At 42.1% G+C, this 18,043-nt stretch overlaps 1 protein-coding gene across 5 annotated transcripts in view; it reads left to right on the top strand.

The window, feature by feature from the left end:
- Positions 1-1,987: 1,987 nt before the first annotated feature.
- LOC120018290 (E3 ubiquitin-protein ligase TRIP12-like) overlaps positions 1,988-18,043 on the top strand; it is a 47,322-nt gene continuing 31,266 nt past the window's right edge. For 3 of the 5 annotated variants that reach the window (XR_005472202.1, XM_038961412.1, XM_038961413.1), the window contains exons 1-4: positions 1,988-2,062; positions 13,944-14,090; positions 14,444-14,569; positions 14,801-15,582. Coding sequence is in view for 4 of the 5 variants with exons in the window: in XM_038961412.1 (XP_038817340.1) it covers positions 13,993-14,090; positions 14,444-14,569; positions 14,801-15,582 (1,006 nt within the window). In the remaining variant the exon portion in view is untranslated. Of the gene's footprint in view, positions 2,063-2,278; positions 2,414-13,331; positions 13,542-13,943; positions 14,091-14,443; positions 14,570-14,800; positions 15,583-18,043 lie in introns of those variants that run through there. The other 2 variants (XM_038961410.1, XM_038961411.1) reach the window with 2 other exon arrangements.

The following is an 18,043-nucleotide window of genomic DNA, read 5'->3' as shown; positions in this document are numbered from 1 at the left end:
AGCCCGTGGCGTTGGCTAGGGCCTCATGTCAGAGTTTATCACAGCGACCCCTCAGTCTGTTCCCAGAACTCTGGAGAGTTGCAGAGCTGGGATATCCCATTCCGTATTGAAATACAACACACACACACACGGACAGACAGACAGACAGGCAGACAAACACTAGCTCACTAACTAAACCCAGATCATATTTTCCTGGCCATGTTAAAGCCTAACTAGAGCCCTGAGGTTTTCCTTGTCTGTTCACATGGTCAGTAAAAACTCAGGGCCCTTCATGAAATAATGTGCATATGAAAGTAACATGTGCTTTTGTAAATTATTTGGGTACACAATATGGACTGGTTTCCTGGACACATTAAGACTAGTCCTGGATTTAAAAGCAAGCAATGTCAATGGGCAGCAGGTAGCCTAGTGGTTAGAGCGTTGAACTTGTAACCGAAAGGTTGCAAGATCAAATCCTGAGCTGACAAGGTAAAAATCTGTTGTTCTGCCACTGTTCCTAGGCCATCATTGAAAATAAGAATTTGTTCTTAACTGACTTGCCTAGTTAAATAAAGGGTAAAAAAATATATTTAAAAAATGGAAATTATCTTTATATTAATCTTTTTAGTCCAGGAGTAGATTTCATTTTCATCTGAGAAACCGGTCCTTTGGGTTTGTAAAGCCCAGGCTCACCTTGTGGAACCTCTTTGTGGTCTGTGCCAGCAGTGCAATGTCCTTCAGTTCCAAGAAGGCCAGGATTTGGAGCAGTAAGTCATTGGGCAGGCACTTCAGGTAATCAAAGTTCCCATGGCACAGTGCTTGGGTGTACTGTAAAATCTGCTGGCCAAACACCCCACCTACCTGTTCTAGAGAAGGAGTAGTACATACATACTCAGGGCAGTGCACTTTTCAAGACACCAACAGAACCACGTGTATCTACACAAAAACAAATACAGTAGCTGATGTAGGCTTAAAGTATTTCACGGCAGAGACTTGTAATGGAAACCTTACGCTGCATGCGGGCATCATGCAAATGGTCATCGTGGGTCATCTTATTTTCTCCAGGTGCAGCACCCTTGAATTCAATCCGCAAAGAAATCTTCCACGATCTCCACATCACCTAAAGAGAAATTCAAAAATACATAGGCCCGTTATACAACTCAGTTCTCTCCAATCATCAGAGCCTTGTACTTAATCTATGTTCAAAGCATGTTGAAACAGAAGTTACTTGCAGAAAGAAATGTCAGATACATAAGGTTGATATGTAGCATTTAAAAGTACAATCATGTCAATGGAGAGCAACACTACCAAATACAGTGTTGTGTACCATGGCTGCTGTCTTGATGTGTAGCCTTTCTCCACAGGCACAGTCCAGCATTGTGCAGATAAAGTTGACTTTATCTGTTTTTAACTCTCAGCAATCCCAAGATACATATCAAATGGGTGATAAAATAATAATGATAAATAATAATAATAAAATAATAAAATAAATAATAATTTACCTCAGTTTTAGTGACAGTAAGCTAAAAAAAATATTTTGTAGGAGGAGGACCCTGGCCATTTATTTTAAACACTTTCTTGCCAAGTAAAGACGCCATTTTTAGACGCTAAAGAGTTTCCATGACAACAGAGAGAAAACAACAGCGAAATATTTTGTGTGACAATGAAAGCGAATTCTGTTCGCAACTGTATACATTGAGTGATTGATAATTTAAGTATATAAATAAAATAATGATCAACCCACAATGTCATGTATATTTTCGAGAAAACAGTTGGATTAGGGGGTCACGACCCAGCGGATTAATATTTCGCAGCTATCCTACTGTGAAATATAATTTTACATTTTCTGAACACAGCTGTAGACAATAGTAAATACATTCAGTAAATTGTTATTGAATACATGTATTTATTTGGCGCAGGTTTGTTTCATTGTCGACTTTATCATCTAAATTGAAAGTAGTCCCGAGCGGAAGAATGGGACACTTTAGAGCGGAGGTATATTGCAGTTGCAGGTCCCTCAGCTGATGTGAAGGCTGAGAGAGTGGAGCACTGTCTGTTACAACTACAACACTGGAACAAATAGGTAATAACATGATATATTTAACGTTCAGTGGCGTCTTATTCCGTAGTTTGGGGGGGGGCTCATTGATAATATAAGACTGAAATACTTGTGAGGAATGGAGAATCCGTCTCGCGAAAAAATATGGTTTCCAATTGTCATCTCTCGAATCCTGTTCCTGCTTTTTCTGTGTGATGCAAGCAGCAAAGAAGGTTCAGAGGCCATTTCGTGTTGCAATTGCTTTTCCATCAACATAGGTAGCTAGCGCAGCAAAATAAGCTCGCTAACCAAACAATAACTCTTGAATTGGAAATAGCATACGGTTAGCCAGTCGGCGAAACAAACATTTTAGCTAGTTGGTTGGCTACCAGCTAGGTAAGTTACCTCGCTATCTAGCTAACGACGTTAGCAATGATCGGAGTTAGCGACATTTGTTAGCCGGTTAACACTAACTTACCTAACCCGATATTGTTCGGGTTAAGGTCAACATGTAACGTTAGTATCTAACATAATATTAAAAAGCTGCTAACGTTAGCTGGCTACCACCTCTTGCAACTTGTGTGTAAAAGTTAAGTTATCGTGTTATTGAATATGGCATTCCCCATTTAATAGAGCTAACGTTAGCTAGCTACAGTAGTAATTTATAACGTCAGGCTAGAAAGTAAGCAGGTAACGAATTTAACATTGCTAACTAGCGGCAAGAAACTTTAGTTATGGCTAGCCAAATGGGAAGCTAATCAAGTAAACGCTTGTTTAGCTAGCTACATAGCTAACGTTACTTTTAAATCTTGCGTTTCTTACACGTCGACAGCTGGTAAATTACTGAGGCGATACAATAATTATCAAAACTAGCCAGCGAACTACCGTTAGCTAGCTAACATAATCTAGTTACATAGCTAATGTCAGATAAATACAAAACTAAATTACCAGATTAACGTTAGTTAATGCCGTGTGAATATCGTTGGATGGAGTTTGTCTGACATCCCATTTGAACAACTAAAATTAACGTAGCTAGCCTGTCCTAACAAGAAAGCTAGTTAGCAAACTTGCTAGCTAGTACAACTAAGTTAATATTAGTCTGGCCAATGTTGCAATTTGATGGAAAGATCCGACAATTGTTATTTAGATTTGCCAGCGCAAAAGTTTTTTTTTTTTATCTACATGTTTTTGTGCGGTTGTCTTTAACGTTAGCTGAATGTTTAGGACAACAGTCCACCAACTACGCATTTTCATGTCACATAGCTCATCTTACATTAATACATAGCTAGCTAACATGTTATTTGCGGACTTAAATGTATTTTTACTTTAATAACCAGACATCTTAGCTAAGTCATACGTTATCGCTTTACAATCTGGAAGGTGCCATACTAGGCTCTTTGTCTATTGGTAGCTAACTTTACTGTCAAATTGAAATTACGGGACTGGGTTTGCTAACCACCTAGCTGGTGCTAACTACGTCAGTATGAAGGCCTCTTTGTAAAACGAGCTTGAAATAAATTAGTGTAGGCTAATAAAAGCTAGTTATAATGACAGCTATTATATTAATCGAAGTAATGAACTGTCTATTGTATATGACTACAGTGGAACATGGTAAAACACCAATTGTCAGTTGGGACGAATAAATAAAGGCTAGGGTGGAATCTGAGAAGGCCTGGCAAAGATGGCCTTGCGAGCTTTCCAATTGTTCTCTTATTTTATGATCAATATCGCAGTTCATTGGGTCTTAACATGAGTGACGGCATACATCGGGCGTGAAGAACATGTAGCTAGTTTATCAGATTTCAATTTTTTTAAGACGTGCATCATAATCAACTCACGAAATAAGTCTGTTCAAATTCCACCTTTGAGTCCTCTCGACTCTTAACATGAGCATTTACTTAAACTCGCGTGTTTATTATAGGTGAGCTACTGGAACGTTACATGGTGAAGGCTCTTTACTGTGATTTTACCTTTACTGTGATTACTGTTTTTTTTTTTTTACTTAGAATGCAAGGCCTGAAATATTCATTTGTCATTGTGCCATATTTCATTGGATATTGCTCAAGTGGATTTGCGTAGGAACTTTAGTGAATCATTGGTGATACTTTGCTTAAAGAAATGCATAGCTAATTAATGGAAGCAGAAATGTTGTTTACAAATCAGCTTTTTTGTCTACCTGCCAACTTACTGTGTTGACTCTAGGGCTGGTAATTGCCACAGACCTCTATGATATTATCACGATACTTAGCTGCTGATACTATATGTATTGTCATTCGATATGTATTATGATTTGATGTTCCAAAATATTTCTCACCATATGTCTGTCTGCTGCATAGTGATGAGATGCATGAGAGAACAAGTTTTGATCAGTCATGGAAATCAGTGCTGAAAACATATTGGCTCCCTAATTTAAAAATAAAATAAAGGGTAGTTGCGTGAATCAGAAAACCAGTCAGTATCTGGTGGGACCAACATTTGCCTCATGCAGTGGAATGTTGTCCCACTCTTCTTCATTGGCTGTGCGAAGTTGTTGGATATATTGGCAGGACCTGGAATACGCTGTCGTACACGTCATTCCAGAGTATCCCAAACATGCCCAATGGGTGCCATGTCTGGTGAGTATGCAGGCCATTGAAGAACTGGGACATTTTCATCTTCCAGGAATTGTGTACAGATCCTTGCGACATGGGGCTGTGCATTATGCTGAAACATGGGGTGATGGCGGCAGATGAAGGGCACGGTTATGGGCCTCCGGATCTCGTCACGGTATCTCTGTGCATTAAAATTGCCATCAATAAAATGCAACTGTGTTAGTTGTTCGTAGCTTATACCTGCCCATACCATAACCCCACCGCCTCTCTGGGGCGCTCTGTTCACAATGTTGACATCAGCAAACATGTTGCCCACACAACACCACTGTCTGCCATCTGCCCGGTACAGTTGAAACCAATATTAATCCATGAGCACACTTCTCCAGCGTGCCAGTGGCCATCGAAGGTGAACATTTGCCCATGGAAGTCGGTTACAACGCCAAACTGCTGTCAGGTCAAGACCCCGGTGAGGACGACGAGCACACAGATGAGTTTCCCTGAGAAGGTTTGTGCAGAATTTCTTTGGTTGTTCAAAAGCACAGTTTCATCACTTGTCCGAGTGGCTGGTCTCAGACGATCCCATAGGTTAAGAAGACGAGTGTGGAGGTCCTGGGCTGGCGTTGTTACACGTGGTATGTGGTTGAGGCCAGTTGGACTTACTACCAAATTCTCTAAAACGACGTTGGAGGCTGTTTACGATGGAGGGATGAAAACTGCTCTGGTGGACATTCCTGCAGTCAATAAGCCAATTTAACGCCCCTTCAAAATTTGAGATATTTGTGGCATTGTCTTGTGATATAACTGCACATTTTAGTGTACATTTTTGTTGTCCCAGTACAAGGTGCACCTGTGTAATGATCATGCTGTTTAATCAGCTTCTTGATATGCCACACCTGTCAGGTGGATGGATTATCTTGGTAAAGGAGAAATGCTCACTAACGGGGATGTAAACAAATTGGTGCACAACATTTGAGAGAAGTAAGCTTTTTGTGCATATGGAACATTTCTGGGATCTCATATTTCAGCTTGTGAAAAACAAGTTTTTATATTTTTGTTCAGTGTATTATGGAATCTCAAAGTTGCCTGTTGCAGAATCAAATTATATTTTATTTTTGCGTGATAATACAATATGACCAAAATTTGGAAGTGCATTAATGAATGTCAGCCATAATTTAAGAGTGACTAGTATCTGATTCTTGCTTGAAGTTGACCCCCTTTTTTCCAATGTGATTCTCCCTTTCCTTCCAGTTAGGACTTTTACTCACGGCTGTTAAGTTCCTCTGTAATACGTTTTGGTGGCAGTAGGCCTGTCATTGTATTTGTCAGATGCGCCGAATACAACAGGTGTAGACATTACAGTGAAATGCCTGCTTACAAGCCCTAATCCAAATGATGCCGTTTTTAAGAAAATTTTGTAAAAAAAAATACAAATAAATATAACAAATAATTAAAGAGCAGCGTAAAATAACTAGAGGCTTTATACCGGGGGTGCTGGTACAATATGCGGGGGCACCGGTTAGTCGAGGTAATATGTACATGTAGTTAGGGGTGAAGTGACTATGTATAGATAATAAACAATAGCGGGGGGGATGCAAATAGTATGGGTTGCCATTTGTTTAGCTGTTCAGGAGTCTTATGGCTTGGAGGTAGAAGCTGTTTAGAAGCCTCTTCGACCTAGACTTAGCTCTATGGTTCCGCTTGCCGTGCGGTAGCAGAAAGAACGGTCTATGACTAGGGTGGCTGGAGTCTCTCAATTTTTAGGGCCTTCCTCTGACACTGCCTGGTATAGAGGTCCTGGATGGCAGGAAGCTTGGTCCCGGTGATGTACTGGGCCGTACACACTACCCTCTGTAGTGCCTTGCAGTTGTATACCAGGTAGTGATGCAACCAGTCAGGATGCTCTCGGTGGTGCAGCTGTAGAACTTTTTGAGGATCTGAGGATACGTTGCGTGAATCAGAATAAAGGTTAAATAAAATTGGAACCCTCGCTAAGCTGTTACTTTCAGCCTCCCTGGCATTCTCACCTCCACTCTGTTGGAAGACAAATGTAAATATCTAGATTTGCTTAATTTCAAACTGCAGTGTTTATCTTGTAAAATTGGGCATTTGCTTTTTAAATGTAGCAATTCAATTCAGGGTTGAATCAAGTCTTGAGCTACAGAACAGCACGCCATTGGTATCTCAATATCAAGGTTGGAGTGAACTGTCAATTATCCTACTCATGATTTGTATTCGTGGCCTGTACGATATCACCATTCTCCATCAATATAGCTTGGATATAGACCCGTGGGTTGTTTAGCAACAACCGATTCATGCACAACTTTGGGGTAAAAGATTATTGACATGTGAACTATATTTAGTCTCAAAGTGAGAGTACATTTTAGACATATTTCATGTCTATGCTAATAAGTTAACACGTCAAAACACGACATGCTATCAAGGTTAGTGATACACCGATATGACATTTTTGGCCGATTCCGATATTTTCCTTGGCAAAAGAAACGATACCGATTTTTATTTACAATTTTAGCGGCCTTTTAAGCATTCTAGTACAGTTGCATAGTTGAAACACACCAATGGATGCAGCGGTCTAAGGCACTGCATCTCAATGCAAGAGGCGTCACTACAGTCCCTGGTTCGAATCCAGGCGGTATCACATCTGGCTGTGATTGGGAGTCCAATAGGGCGGCGCACAAATGGTCCGGGTTAGGCCGTCATTGTAAATAAGAATTTGTTCTTAACTGACTTGCCTAGTTAAATAAAGGTTACACACACAAGTTATTTTGTTGGTATTTACGTATATCCCCATTACCAGAAAAATAATCAACCTATTTCTTTCACATACTTGCTGTGCTGTTTAGTTGTACAGTCGTTTCATTCTCACCCAGGATTTCTATGTAACGCCGTTTGGGTCTTTGCCTGTCAAAGATACACTTTTTGATGTGTCAAATAAGCTGGTTGACCAATCAGGACCTGAATGACTGCACGTCCCAATTTAACACATACGCAAAAAATTTTTTTTTTTATTACACTATCACTCATATTTCCTATGTCACAACGATTCATCGATACGTATGCTATGATGCTGGTTGTCTCGCATACCTACAGTGCTGGTCATAAAATTTAAAAGGCTAGCTAGCTGGATGCTAACTGTTCTTCCCCAAAAACGTAGCAAAACGACATATGTTTCAGTAGCTATAGTTAGCTAACTATATAGCTAGGTGTCATAATCTAAAATAACTAGGGATGCACAATATATCGGAATAGGCCGATATTAGCTAAAAATGCCAACATAGTTTAACGCCGATGTTAAAAACCAATGTCTAAGCTGCAGTGCATACCTATGTAACGTAGGTACGTGGCATAATAACGCCACGTGCAACACAGCATTCCTAACCTAGCCCACAATGTCTGCTGTGTGGATTGAGCAGTCAAAAATTTGAGCAGTCGTTAATCTCTCTGGGGGCGTGAGCGTCCCACATCGTCAACAGCCAGTGAAACTGCAGGGCGCCAAATTCAAAACAACAGAAATCCCATAATTAAAATTTACCTAAAACATAGAAGTATTTTACACCATTTTAAAGATAAAATTCTCGTTAAACTTTCTAGGACACACGTTCCGCTAGCGGAACACCCACAACATTCCACTGAAAAGGCAGCACGGGAAATTCAAAAATATTTTTTAGAAATATGTAACTTTCGCACATTAACAAGTCCAATACAGCAAATGAAAGATAAACATCTTGTTAATCTACCCATCATGTCCGATTTAAAAAAAAAAATAAAAATAAAAAAAATAAAAAAAATAAAAAAAATGCTTTACAGCGAAAACACAACATGATTACGTTAGATCACCGCCAAGTCCAAAAAACACAGCCATTTTCCCAGCTAAAGATAGCAGTCACAAAAAGCAGAAATAGAGATAAAATGAATCACTAACCTTTGATCTTCATCAGATGACACTCATAGGACATCATGTTACACAATACATGTATGTTTTGTTCGATAATGTGCATATTTATATCCAAGAATCTCAGTTTACATTGGCGCCATGTTCAGAAATGCCTCCAAAATATCCGGAGAAATTGCAGAGAGCCACATCAAATAACATAAATACTCATCATAAACTTTGATTAATTCTATGTAAAACATGTATTTTTAAAGATACACTTGTTCTTAATGCAACCGCTGTGTCAGATTTCAAAAAAACTTTCCGGAAAAAGCAAACCATGCAATAATCTGAGACGGCGCTCAGATAGAAACATCATTTCTCCGCCATGTTGGAGTCAACAGATATACGAAATTACGTTATAAATATTCCCTTACCTTTGGTGATCTTCATCAGAATGCACTCCCAGGAATCCTAGTTCCACAATAAATTGTTGTTTTGTTCAATAATGTCCATTATTTATGTCCAAGTAGCTACTTTTGTTAGCACGTTTAGTACACATATCCAAACGCTCGTGCAGGTCCAGGCGAACTTCGGACAAACTTCAAAAAAGTTATATTACAGGTCGAATAAACCTGTCAAACTAAGTATAGAATCAATCTTTAGGATAAGTATAGAATCAATATTTTATGTTATCATAAATATTCAATAACGTTCCAACCAGAGAATTCCTTTGTCTATAGAAGTAATGGAACGCAAGTCGATATCATGTGGAATGCGTGTGACCAGGACCTGGCTCTCTGCCAGACCACTGACTCAAACAGCTCCCATCCGGCTCAACTTCACAGTAGAAGCTTCATTCAACGTCCTACAGACTGTTCACATCTAGTGGAAGCCGTAGGAAGTGCAAACAGATCCATAACCCACTGGGATTTCAATAGGCGATGAGTTGAAAATCGACCAGCCTCAGAATTCTCACTTCCTGTTTGGATTTCTTCTCAGGTTTTTGCCTGCCATATGAGTTCTGTTATACTCAGACATCATTCAAACTGTTTTAGAAACTTCAGAGTGTTTTCTATCCAATAGTAGTAATAATAATATGCATATATTAGCATCTGGGACAGAGTAGGAGGCAGTTTACTCTGGGCACGCTATTCATCCAAAGTGAAAATGCTGCCCCCTATCCCAGAGAAGTTAAAAAGAGTAAGACATTTTCAGTGAGACAGCTCAGGCGAAATCCATTAGCGCCAAGATAATGCAATTCATTGCCCTTGACAATCAACCGTTCTCTCTTGGGGGGTGATGGCTTTCGCCGACTGGTCGAGCACCAGTACACATGTTGCTCTACCGGAGTTACACAGTAATAGTCACTGCTATTAGCTTCACTCATACTGTGGAATGCGGTTTGGGTCTTTGCGTGTCAAAAAAGATACATGTCAAATAACAGTTATATTATTGACTGTTGTGTGTTCTGAATTTGCACGTGAAAGCCAAGCGCCACCACTACTATCAGTAGTACTGTCAAAGCTGTACAACAGAAGTCTGCAAACAAGCGCACACTGGCCACGAACTATGTGTTTACAATACCGCGCTTGTAATAAGCTATTTGTTCGACCACAACCAATACAACCAGCCTGAAAACAATGACCTGTAGAAACTGCAGTCATTTTCATTATTCTTAGCAGTGATTTAGGAATCCTTGTGCGTAAGTATTAGCTAGGTAGCCACTTGTTCGCCTATTGAAATTGAACTTTAGTTCATGAAAATAGCTAGCCAGCTACTTAACCCTGTTTCCCATAGCTAACGTTATAAGCAGCCAGCTATATTCAAGTGGCTAGTGAGGCTCGAGCCGGTTGTGTTGTGAAGCTAGCCACAATAAGGATTAGGCACAGTAGTGGAATTTGCCACTATGTCAATGTCATTGACAATGATGTAAATGAATACAAATAGTGGAATTATGCCATACTTTTATTTTGAAGGCTAACCGCAAAGTCCACTATTGTGGCTAATCCTTATTGTGGCAAGCTTCACAGATGTGTCCGGCCACCATTAATTAAAAAAAAACTTTTGTAGCTAGCTATCTAGCTACTGAAACAGATTGTCGTTTTGCTATGTTTTTGGGGAAGAACGTTGATTGCATTCATGAGCTAGACAGTTTTTTTGTGTGACCAGTACTAGAGGTTGACCGATTATGATTTTTCAACGCCGATATCGATTATTGGAGGACCAAAAAACAGCCGTTACCGTTTAAAAAAAAAAAAAAATTATAATAATGACAATTACAACAATATTGAATGAACACTTTAACTTAATATAATACATGAATACAATGCATTTAGCCTCAAATAAATAATGAAACATGTTTGGTTTAAGTAATGCAAAAACATAGTGTTGGAGAAGAAAGTTAGTGCAATATGTGCCATGTAAAAAAGCTAACGTTTAAGTTCCTTGCTCAGAACATGAGAACATATGAAAGCTGGTGGTTCCTTTGAACATGAGTCTTCAATATTCCCAGGTAAGAAGTTTTAGGTTGTAGTTATTATAGGAATTATAGGACTATTTCTCTATACGATTTGTATTTCATTTACCTTTGACTATTGGATGTACTTATAGGTACTTTAGTATTGCCAGTGTAACAGTATAGCTTGGGCAGTATAGCTAACAGTATAGCTATAACCTGGGCTCGAACCAGGAACACATTGACAACAGCCACCCTCGAAGCAGCGTTAGCCATGCAGAGCAAGGGGAACAACTACTCCAAGTCTCAGAGCGAGTGACGTTTGAAACGCTATTAGCGCACACCCCGCTAACTAGCTAGCCAGTTCACATCGGTTACACCAGCCTAATCTCGGGAGTTGATAGGCTTGAAGTCATAAACAGCGCAATGCTTGAGGCATTGCGAAGAGCTGCTGGCAAAATGCACGAAATTACTGTTTGAATGAATACTTACGAGCCTGCTGGTGCCTACCATCGCTCAGACTGCTCTATCAAATCATAGACTTAATTATAACATAATAACACACAGAAATACGAGCCGTGGGTCATTAATATGGTCGAATCCGGAAACTATCATCTCAAACAAAACTTTTATTCTTTCAGTGAAATACGGAACCGTTCCGTATTTTATCTAACGGGTGGCATCCATAAGTCTAAATATTCCTGTTACATTGCACAACCTTCAATGTTATAATTACGTAAAATTCTGGCAAATTAGTTCGCAGCGAGCCAGGGGGCCCAAACTGTTGCATATACCCTGACTCTGCGTGCAAGAGAAGTGACACAATTTCACCTCATTAATATTGCCTTCTATCCTGGATTTCTTTTAGCTAATTATGCAGGTTTAAAAATATATACTTCTGTGTATTGATTTTAAGAAAGGCATTGATGTTTTTGATAGGGAAAGACGTGCAACGATTGTGCTTTTTTCGCAAATGCGCTTTTGTTAAATCATCCCCCGTTTGGCGAAGTTTGCTGTCTTTGTTAGGAAGAAATAGTCTTCACACAGTTCGCAATGAGCCAGGCGGCCCAACCTGCTGCATATACCCTGACTCTGTTGCAAGAGACGTGACACAAAGAAATTCATGTTAGCAGGCAATATTAACTAAATATGCAGGTTTAAAAATATAAACTTGTGCATTGATTTTAAGAAAGGCATTGATGTTTATGGTTAGGTACATGTTGGAGCAACAACAGTCCTTTTTCGCGAATGCGCACCGCATCGTTTATATGCAACGCAGGTCACGCTAGATAAACTAGTAATATCAACCATGTGTAGTTAACTAGCGATTATGATTGTTTTTTATAAGATAAGGCTAATGCTAGCTAGCAACATACCATGGCTTCTTACTGCATTCGCGTAACAGGCAGGCTCCTCGTGGAGTGCAATGTAAGGCAGGTGGTTAGAGCGTTGGACAAGTTAACCGTAAGGTTGCAAGATTGAATCCTCGAGCTGACAAGGTAAAAAATCTGTCGTTCTGCCCCTGAACAAGGCAGTTAACCCACCATTCCTAGGCCGTCATTGAAAATAAGAATGTGTTCTTAACTGACTTGCCTAGTTAAATAAAGGTGTAAAAAATACTGATTTCCGATTGTTATGAAAACTTGAAATCGGCCCTCATTAATCGGCCATTCCGATTAATCGGTCGACCTCTAACCAGAACTGTAGGTGTGCGAGAACTTTACCGGCATTATAGCATACGTATCGATGAATCGTTGTGACATGAAATACGAGTGATAGTGTAATAATTATGTACAAAATGTATGAATGTGTTAAATTATGTGATGTGCAGTCATATTCAGGTCCTGATTGGTCAACAAGCTTATTTGACACGTCAAATAGTGTTATTTGACACAAAGACCCAAATGTCGTTCCATAGTATGAGAAATCCTGGTTGAGAATGAAACGACTGAACAACAAAACAGCACAGCAAGTAAGTGAAAGAAATAGGTTTTGATTGTTTTACTGGTAATGGGGGCATATGTAAATACCAACAATAACTTTTGTGTGTGTACCCTTTATTTAACTAGGCAAGTCAGTTAAGAACACATTCTTATTTACAAGGACGGCCTACCCCGGCCAAACCCGGACGACGCTGGGCCAATTGTGCACCGCCCTATGGGGCTCCCAATCACGGCCTGATGTGATACAGCCTGGATTCGAACCAGGGACTGTAATGACGCCTCTTGCACTGAGATGCAGTGCCTTAGACCGCTGCGTCTGTGTGTGTGTTAACTATTTAACTGTAATAGACTGCTTAGAAGGCCGCAGAAACTTTTAAATATCGGTATCTGTTGTTTTTTCTGTAAGGAAAATATCGGTATTGGCCAAAAATGTCATGGGTCCATCACTACTTTTAAATCTATATGCATCTTTGTTTTAAGATTGTGTAGTTATTTTGGGCCTGTCGTCATTGTCTCATTGGATCAATCTGCCCTCTATCTTTGGTCTGATCAGATTTAGAGGTGTATGTCTCCATGTGATGTGTTTGGCTGAGGCTCATTGATCTTGCATACTGCCCTTTGCTGCCTTCAAACAATTGGTAATGTGAGTAATACGATTGATTTGTTTTGTTAGGCAGGGGCTTGTATCATCAGGTGTACATTTTTGTGAATCATTTACCAGGGCTGTGTTTACACAGGCAGCCCAATTCAGATATTTTTTCCACTAATTGGTAGTTTGACCAATCACATCAGGTATTTTTCTGAGCTGATCTGATGGATCCAAAAATCTGATTTGGGTTGCCTCTGTAAATGCAGCAAACATGGTCCTGAGATTGATCATTTAGTGGGGTTGATGGAATACTTCTTTGAGTCAAACGGCAGCATTGACATCAATAGCTAACACATCTGTCCATTGGATTTTACTTTGTTTGGGAACATTGTAATCACAAGGGCACCCTGATGTCTCACCCGTGATCTGATCTTTACTCTCTTCTCCTCGGCCTAGTGAATGGTAGTGTCTAGAAAGGGTATGTCCCTTCAGGAGAGAGGTGCCAATGTCCAACCGGCCTAATTCCAATCCAGGGGGGTCACTGCGCCGTTCACAGAGGAACACTGCTGCGGCCCAGCCACAAGACCAGACAGTCGCAGGAAGGTAAGTTTCCCCCCCCAGCACATCTATATCTGTGTTCTCACATGTTTGTTTGTTTTTTGGTGTGTTTCTGTCTTGCAGTCTGTCTGTTTGAACAAGTAAGGGATTGCTTGACATTCCTTCTAATGTATTACTAATGTCTTAAGCCTTTACAATGTGTTGAGTTAAAGGAAAAAGCATGATTTGGTGTCTTTTGTATTAATCTTACAAGTATATTTAGATTGTTTTGCATGGTGGAGCAGTACAGGATGGGTGAACAATGATGTGGGAATGACTTAATCAAGTCTTTTATTTATGATATGAAGTGATGTACACACAATCCACACTCACTTGCTCTTTAATTCCCCACCTTACAGGTTACAGTCAGAGCAGGTAAAACATAAAGCAAATTCCCCTCCTGAAAGTAGAAGACCTAAATCTAAGGCTTCCAAAGCCGCAACCAGCTCAGCCTCTGGCCAGTCCAGAGGGCACAGCTCAAGAAGGTACCCCTCTCTCCTTACCACTCACTGTGTGTTTGTGGGGTCTGCTTTTGACAGACTATTGCGCTTAGATAAAAATGTAACTATTGTTTTTCCATCTATAGCGCCGTTGGCTATTTACTGTAGGCCTAAATTAACTGAATGGAAGCGTTGTACTTAATCACTTTGTCTTTCCAGTTTGGACACTGTGCTAAAAGGTTCTCTCTTTCTCTTCCTCCACCGCCCTGGGAGTAGCAGTCTGTCACTGTCTGTGGCTTCATTTGTGCTGCAAGACGACCCAGAGGCCGCAGGGACATCAGAGCGAGAGCCAACAGCACACCAATCCAAGACTGAAGGCACCACCCGAGGGTTGAAGAGAAATTCTGCACCTGACCTCAACACCTACACCCCCACCCCAGCCAAGAAGTCAAAATCCAACCCCCCACCCAGAGACCGTACCACTGAGGCCAAGAAAGGCCCTGCCAAATCCTCCAAGAGACCCCTGGCTACAGAGCCGCCTACAGGCCGCGGCCAGAGCAAGAAGAGCGGGGCCTCTGGGGCTTCACCGACTCTGAAACGGAAGAAGGCTGACTCCCTCCCCTGTCTGAGCAGCACTGCTGGGTCGCTCCCCAACCGTACCGACGGCAGATCTGCAAAACCCACCAAGCTGGCGTCGAAGTCGGCCGCCTCAGCCAAAGCTGGGTGTAGCACGGTGACTGACTCCTCCTCTTCTGCCTCCACCTCTTCCTCCTCCTCCACAGGCACTAACAGTGCCACTGCCACACAGGGCGCCAGGCTCAAGCAGGGCAAAGACCAGAACAAGGCACGTCGTTCCCGCTCCGCCTCCAGCCCCTCCCCACGCCGAAGCACCCGTGACAAGGAGCAGGCCAAAGCCGCCGTCTCGTCTAAGTTTGAGTGGGCGGCCCGCTTCAGTCCCAAAGTCAACCTGCCAAAGCCCAAACTGTCCCTACCCAGCTCCTCCAAGACAGAGACCGCCTCCAAACCTGGACCCTCAGGACTACAAGCCAAACTAGCAAGTGAGTTTGTCCTGCCCTCTCCTCGTACCTGTGTGGGCCGTTTCACATTTCCCTTCAACCAAGGCGGAGTTGGGTTTGGGGTGCTCATATTTGTAATGGTCAGCCAGCCAGTGTGAAATGGTTTGCTTCCTTCAGGTTCAAAGGTTGTAGGGCTCTGTGAGCAGCAGTCTTTGGAGGGTTGTTGTGTGGCTCTGGTAGAGGTTACACTATGGGATTAAATGTCACAGGACCCTTGTTGCGGCCTCAGTTACAGAAATTCACTCTGCACTGGGACTGCTGCTGCTGGGGTGACTGCTTCTCCCACCAGGCACACTAAACCATACACACACGGCGGGGATTAACCCTGCGCAGACAGTCGGTGCCGATAAGCATGCATGGACACACAGAGCGAACCTTGCAGATAAGCTCCCACAGACACACATGTAACTGATAAAGGTTGTCCAAATTTGCTTCTTCGTTCCCTTTGGCCCTAACCCTTTAAAGTTTACAGATCTGGAGTGTATGGATTAGTATAAGTGTAGTGGTAAACCATATTGCTTAGAACGCTGCGCCACTCGGGAGGCCTAAGGCACTGCATTGCCGTGCTGGATGCGTCACTACAGACCCGGGGTTGATTCCGGTCCGTATCACAACCGGCTGAGTTCGGGAGTACCATAGGGCGGCGCGCAATTGGCCTAGTGTGGTCCGGGTTAGGGGAGGGTTTGGCCAGGGGGGGCTGTACTTGGCTCATCGCGCTCTAGCGACTCTTTGTGGCAGGCTGACCTCGGTCGTCAGTTGAACGGTATTTCCTCCGACACATTGGTGCGGCTGGCTACAGGGTTAGGCAGGCGGGTGTTAAGAAGTGTGGTTTGGCGGGTCGTATTTCGGAGGACGCATGACTCGACCTTCGCCTCCCGAGTCTGTTGGGCAGTTGCAGCGATGAGACAAGATCGAAATTGAGGAGAAAATGTGCCTTAAAGATCTGCAAATACCTGGCTTGACTGGTTCAGGTTTCAGTACCAGGCCAGCCTCAAACTGGAAGATGTAAATAATCTGTCTGGTGGCTCTACTGTAACCGGTTGGACTGTGGCGCAAATGGATATTTGTGAAGGACAGACTAATTTACTACAGCCTCTCATGTGTTAGGTAGGTGGGCTCGCTAACGTGCTCGGAGGCACTACACTTTTGCTGTCAGATCAGACACAATCAGCCCTGAGGTTACGGAGGTCACTACAGCAATGCATTATGGGAATTGTAGGGTGAAGGTCAGACTCTGGCTGTAGTTTGTTTTGAAGAAGAGTGACTGCATGGCTCCTAATGTTTACTCATACAGTCTTGAGTTTAAAGCTCCTAGGTGGGTTAGGGGGGGAGCTGTCACAAATGTAGTGCATGCGGGTGAGTGGAAGATGATCAGTGGATCAGTGCGTTCTGGTTTGAGGTAGGGGATTCCAAGATGGTAACCGAGGCTGGGCATGCTGCCACAGGGCCCAGCTCCAAACATGTGCCCTAGCCCATCCCACCCTGCCTGACGGCTGGCCAACTAGCAGGGATCATGTTTTCACTGGGGGGAAGGGAGCGGCGCGAGTGATTCACCCACTTTTATTAAGGGGGGAGGGGCACATTTTCTCACTTGTAGTGCACACTGTCACACACACACACAACATCTTCTCAGTCTGTCGTCTCTGCTGCTATAATGGTGAGTAAGCTAGATTGCATGGTGGGTACGCGGTGTGGCTGTGATGGCGTGTAACAGGCTTCCTGCTGTAGCAACAATACATTGCCATTTGATTATTCTGTTGTGTAACTGGTGTTACTGGGGGACATGTGTGTGGTTGGGTTTGTGGCTACTTGTCTGCTGACCGACCCTGTGTTATATCTGTGTTGGGAAAAGGTCAGTCGGTGTCATATTTTTGCACTCTGTTGGGACCCTCAGGTTTAGCATGAAGGTTGTTCTGTACTAATGAGAGATGGGCTATTTATACTCTCACCCAGCGTCGGTGGCACTGGGCTCTCGACTGAGAACAACACCAGAGCTGTCAGTGTGTGACTCTCCTCCCTTACTGTTATGAGTGACTGGTGCCGACCCCTCTGAACCAGTCCTTGCCTTGCTCTTGACCGTTATGCCACTTGTCAACCACTAACTACTACTGTACTTAACCAAGGTGGCTGGCATCAGTTAAAATCAGATTTGGGGTAAAAAAAAAAAACTTTAGGGAGTTATCTGATATTCCAGTTTTTCTACTGGAAAAATACCCCTTATCACTGCTGAAACGGATTGGGTGAAATATCTTAAGACACCATTTGGTTAGTAATGGTTGTAGACTAAACCAACATTATGTATAGTGGCATCTCTGCATAGCTCAATCATTTACGTTACATATTCCTCTTAAGTGATGGAAATGGATGAACTGGTTATCATGAGAGCAATATAACACACATTTCTAGTGGTCTACTATCACTGTGGTTTGTCCTGTCTTTTGCC

Source organism: Salvelinus namaycush, chromosome 23 (assembly GCF_016432855.1).
Source record: "Salvelinus namaycush isolate Seneca chromosome 23, SaNama_1.0, whole genome shotgun sequence".
NCBI classification, from domain to species: Eukaryota; Metazoa; Chordata; class Actinopteri; order Salmoniformes; family Salmonidae; genus Salvelinus; species Salvelinus namaycush.
The sequence above is the reverse complement of the archived record's forward strand: the minus strand, read 5'-3'. Positions and strand labels throughout refer to the sequence as shown.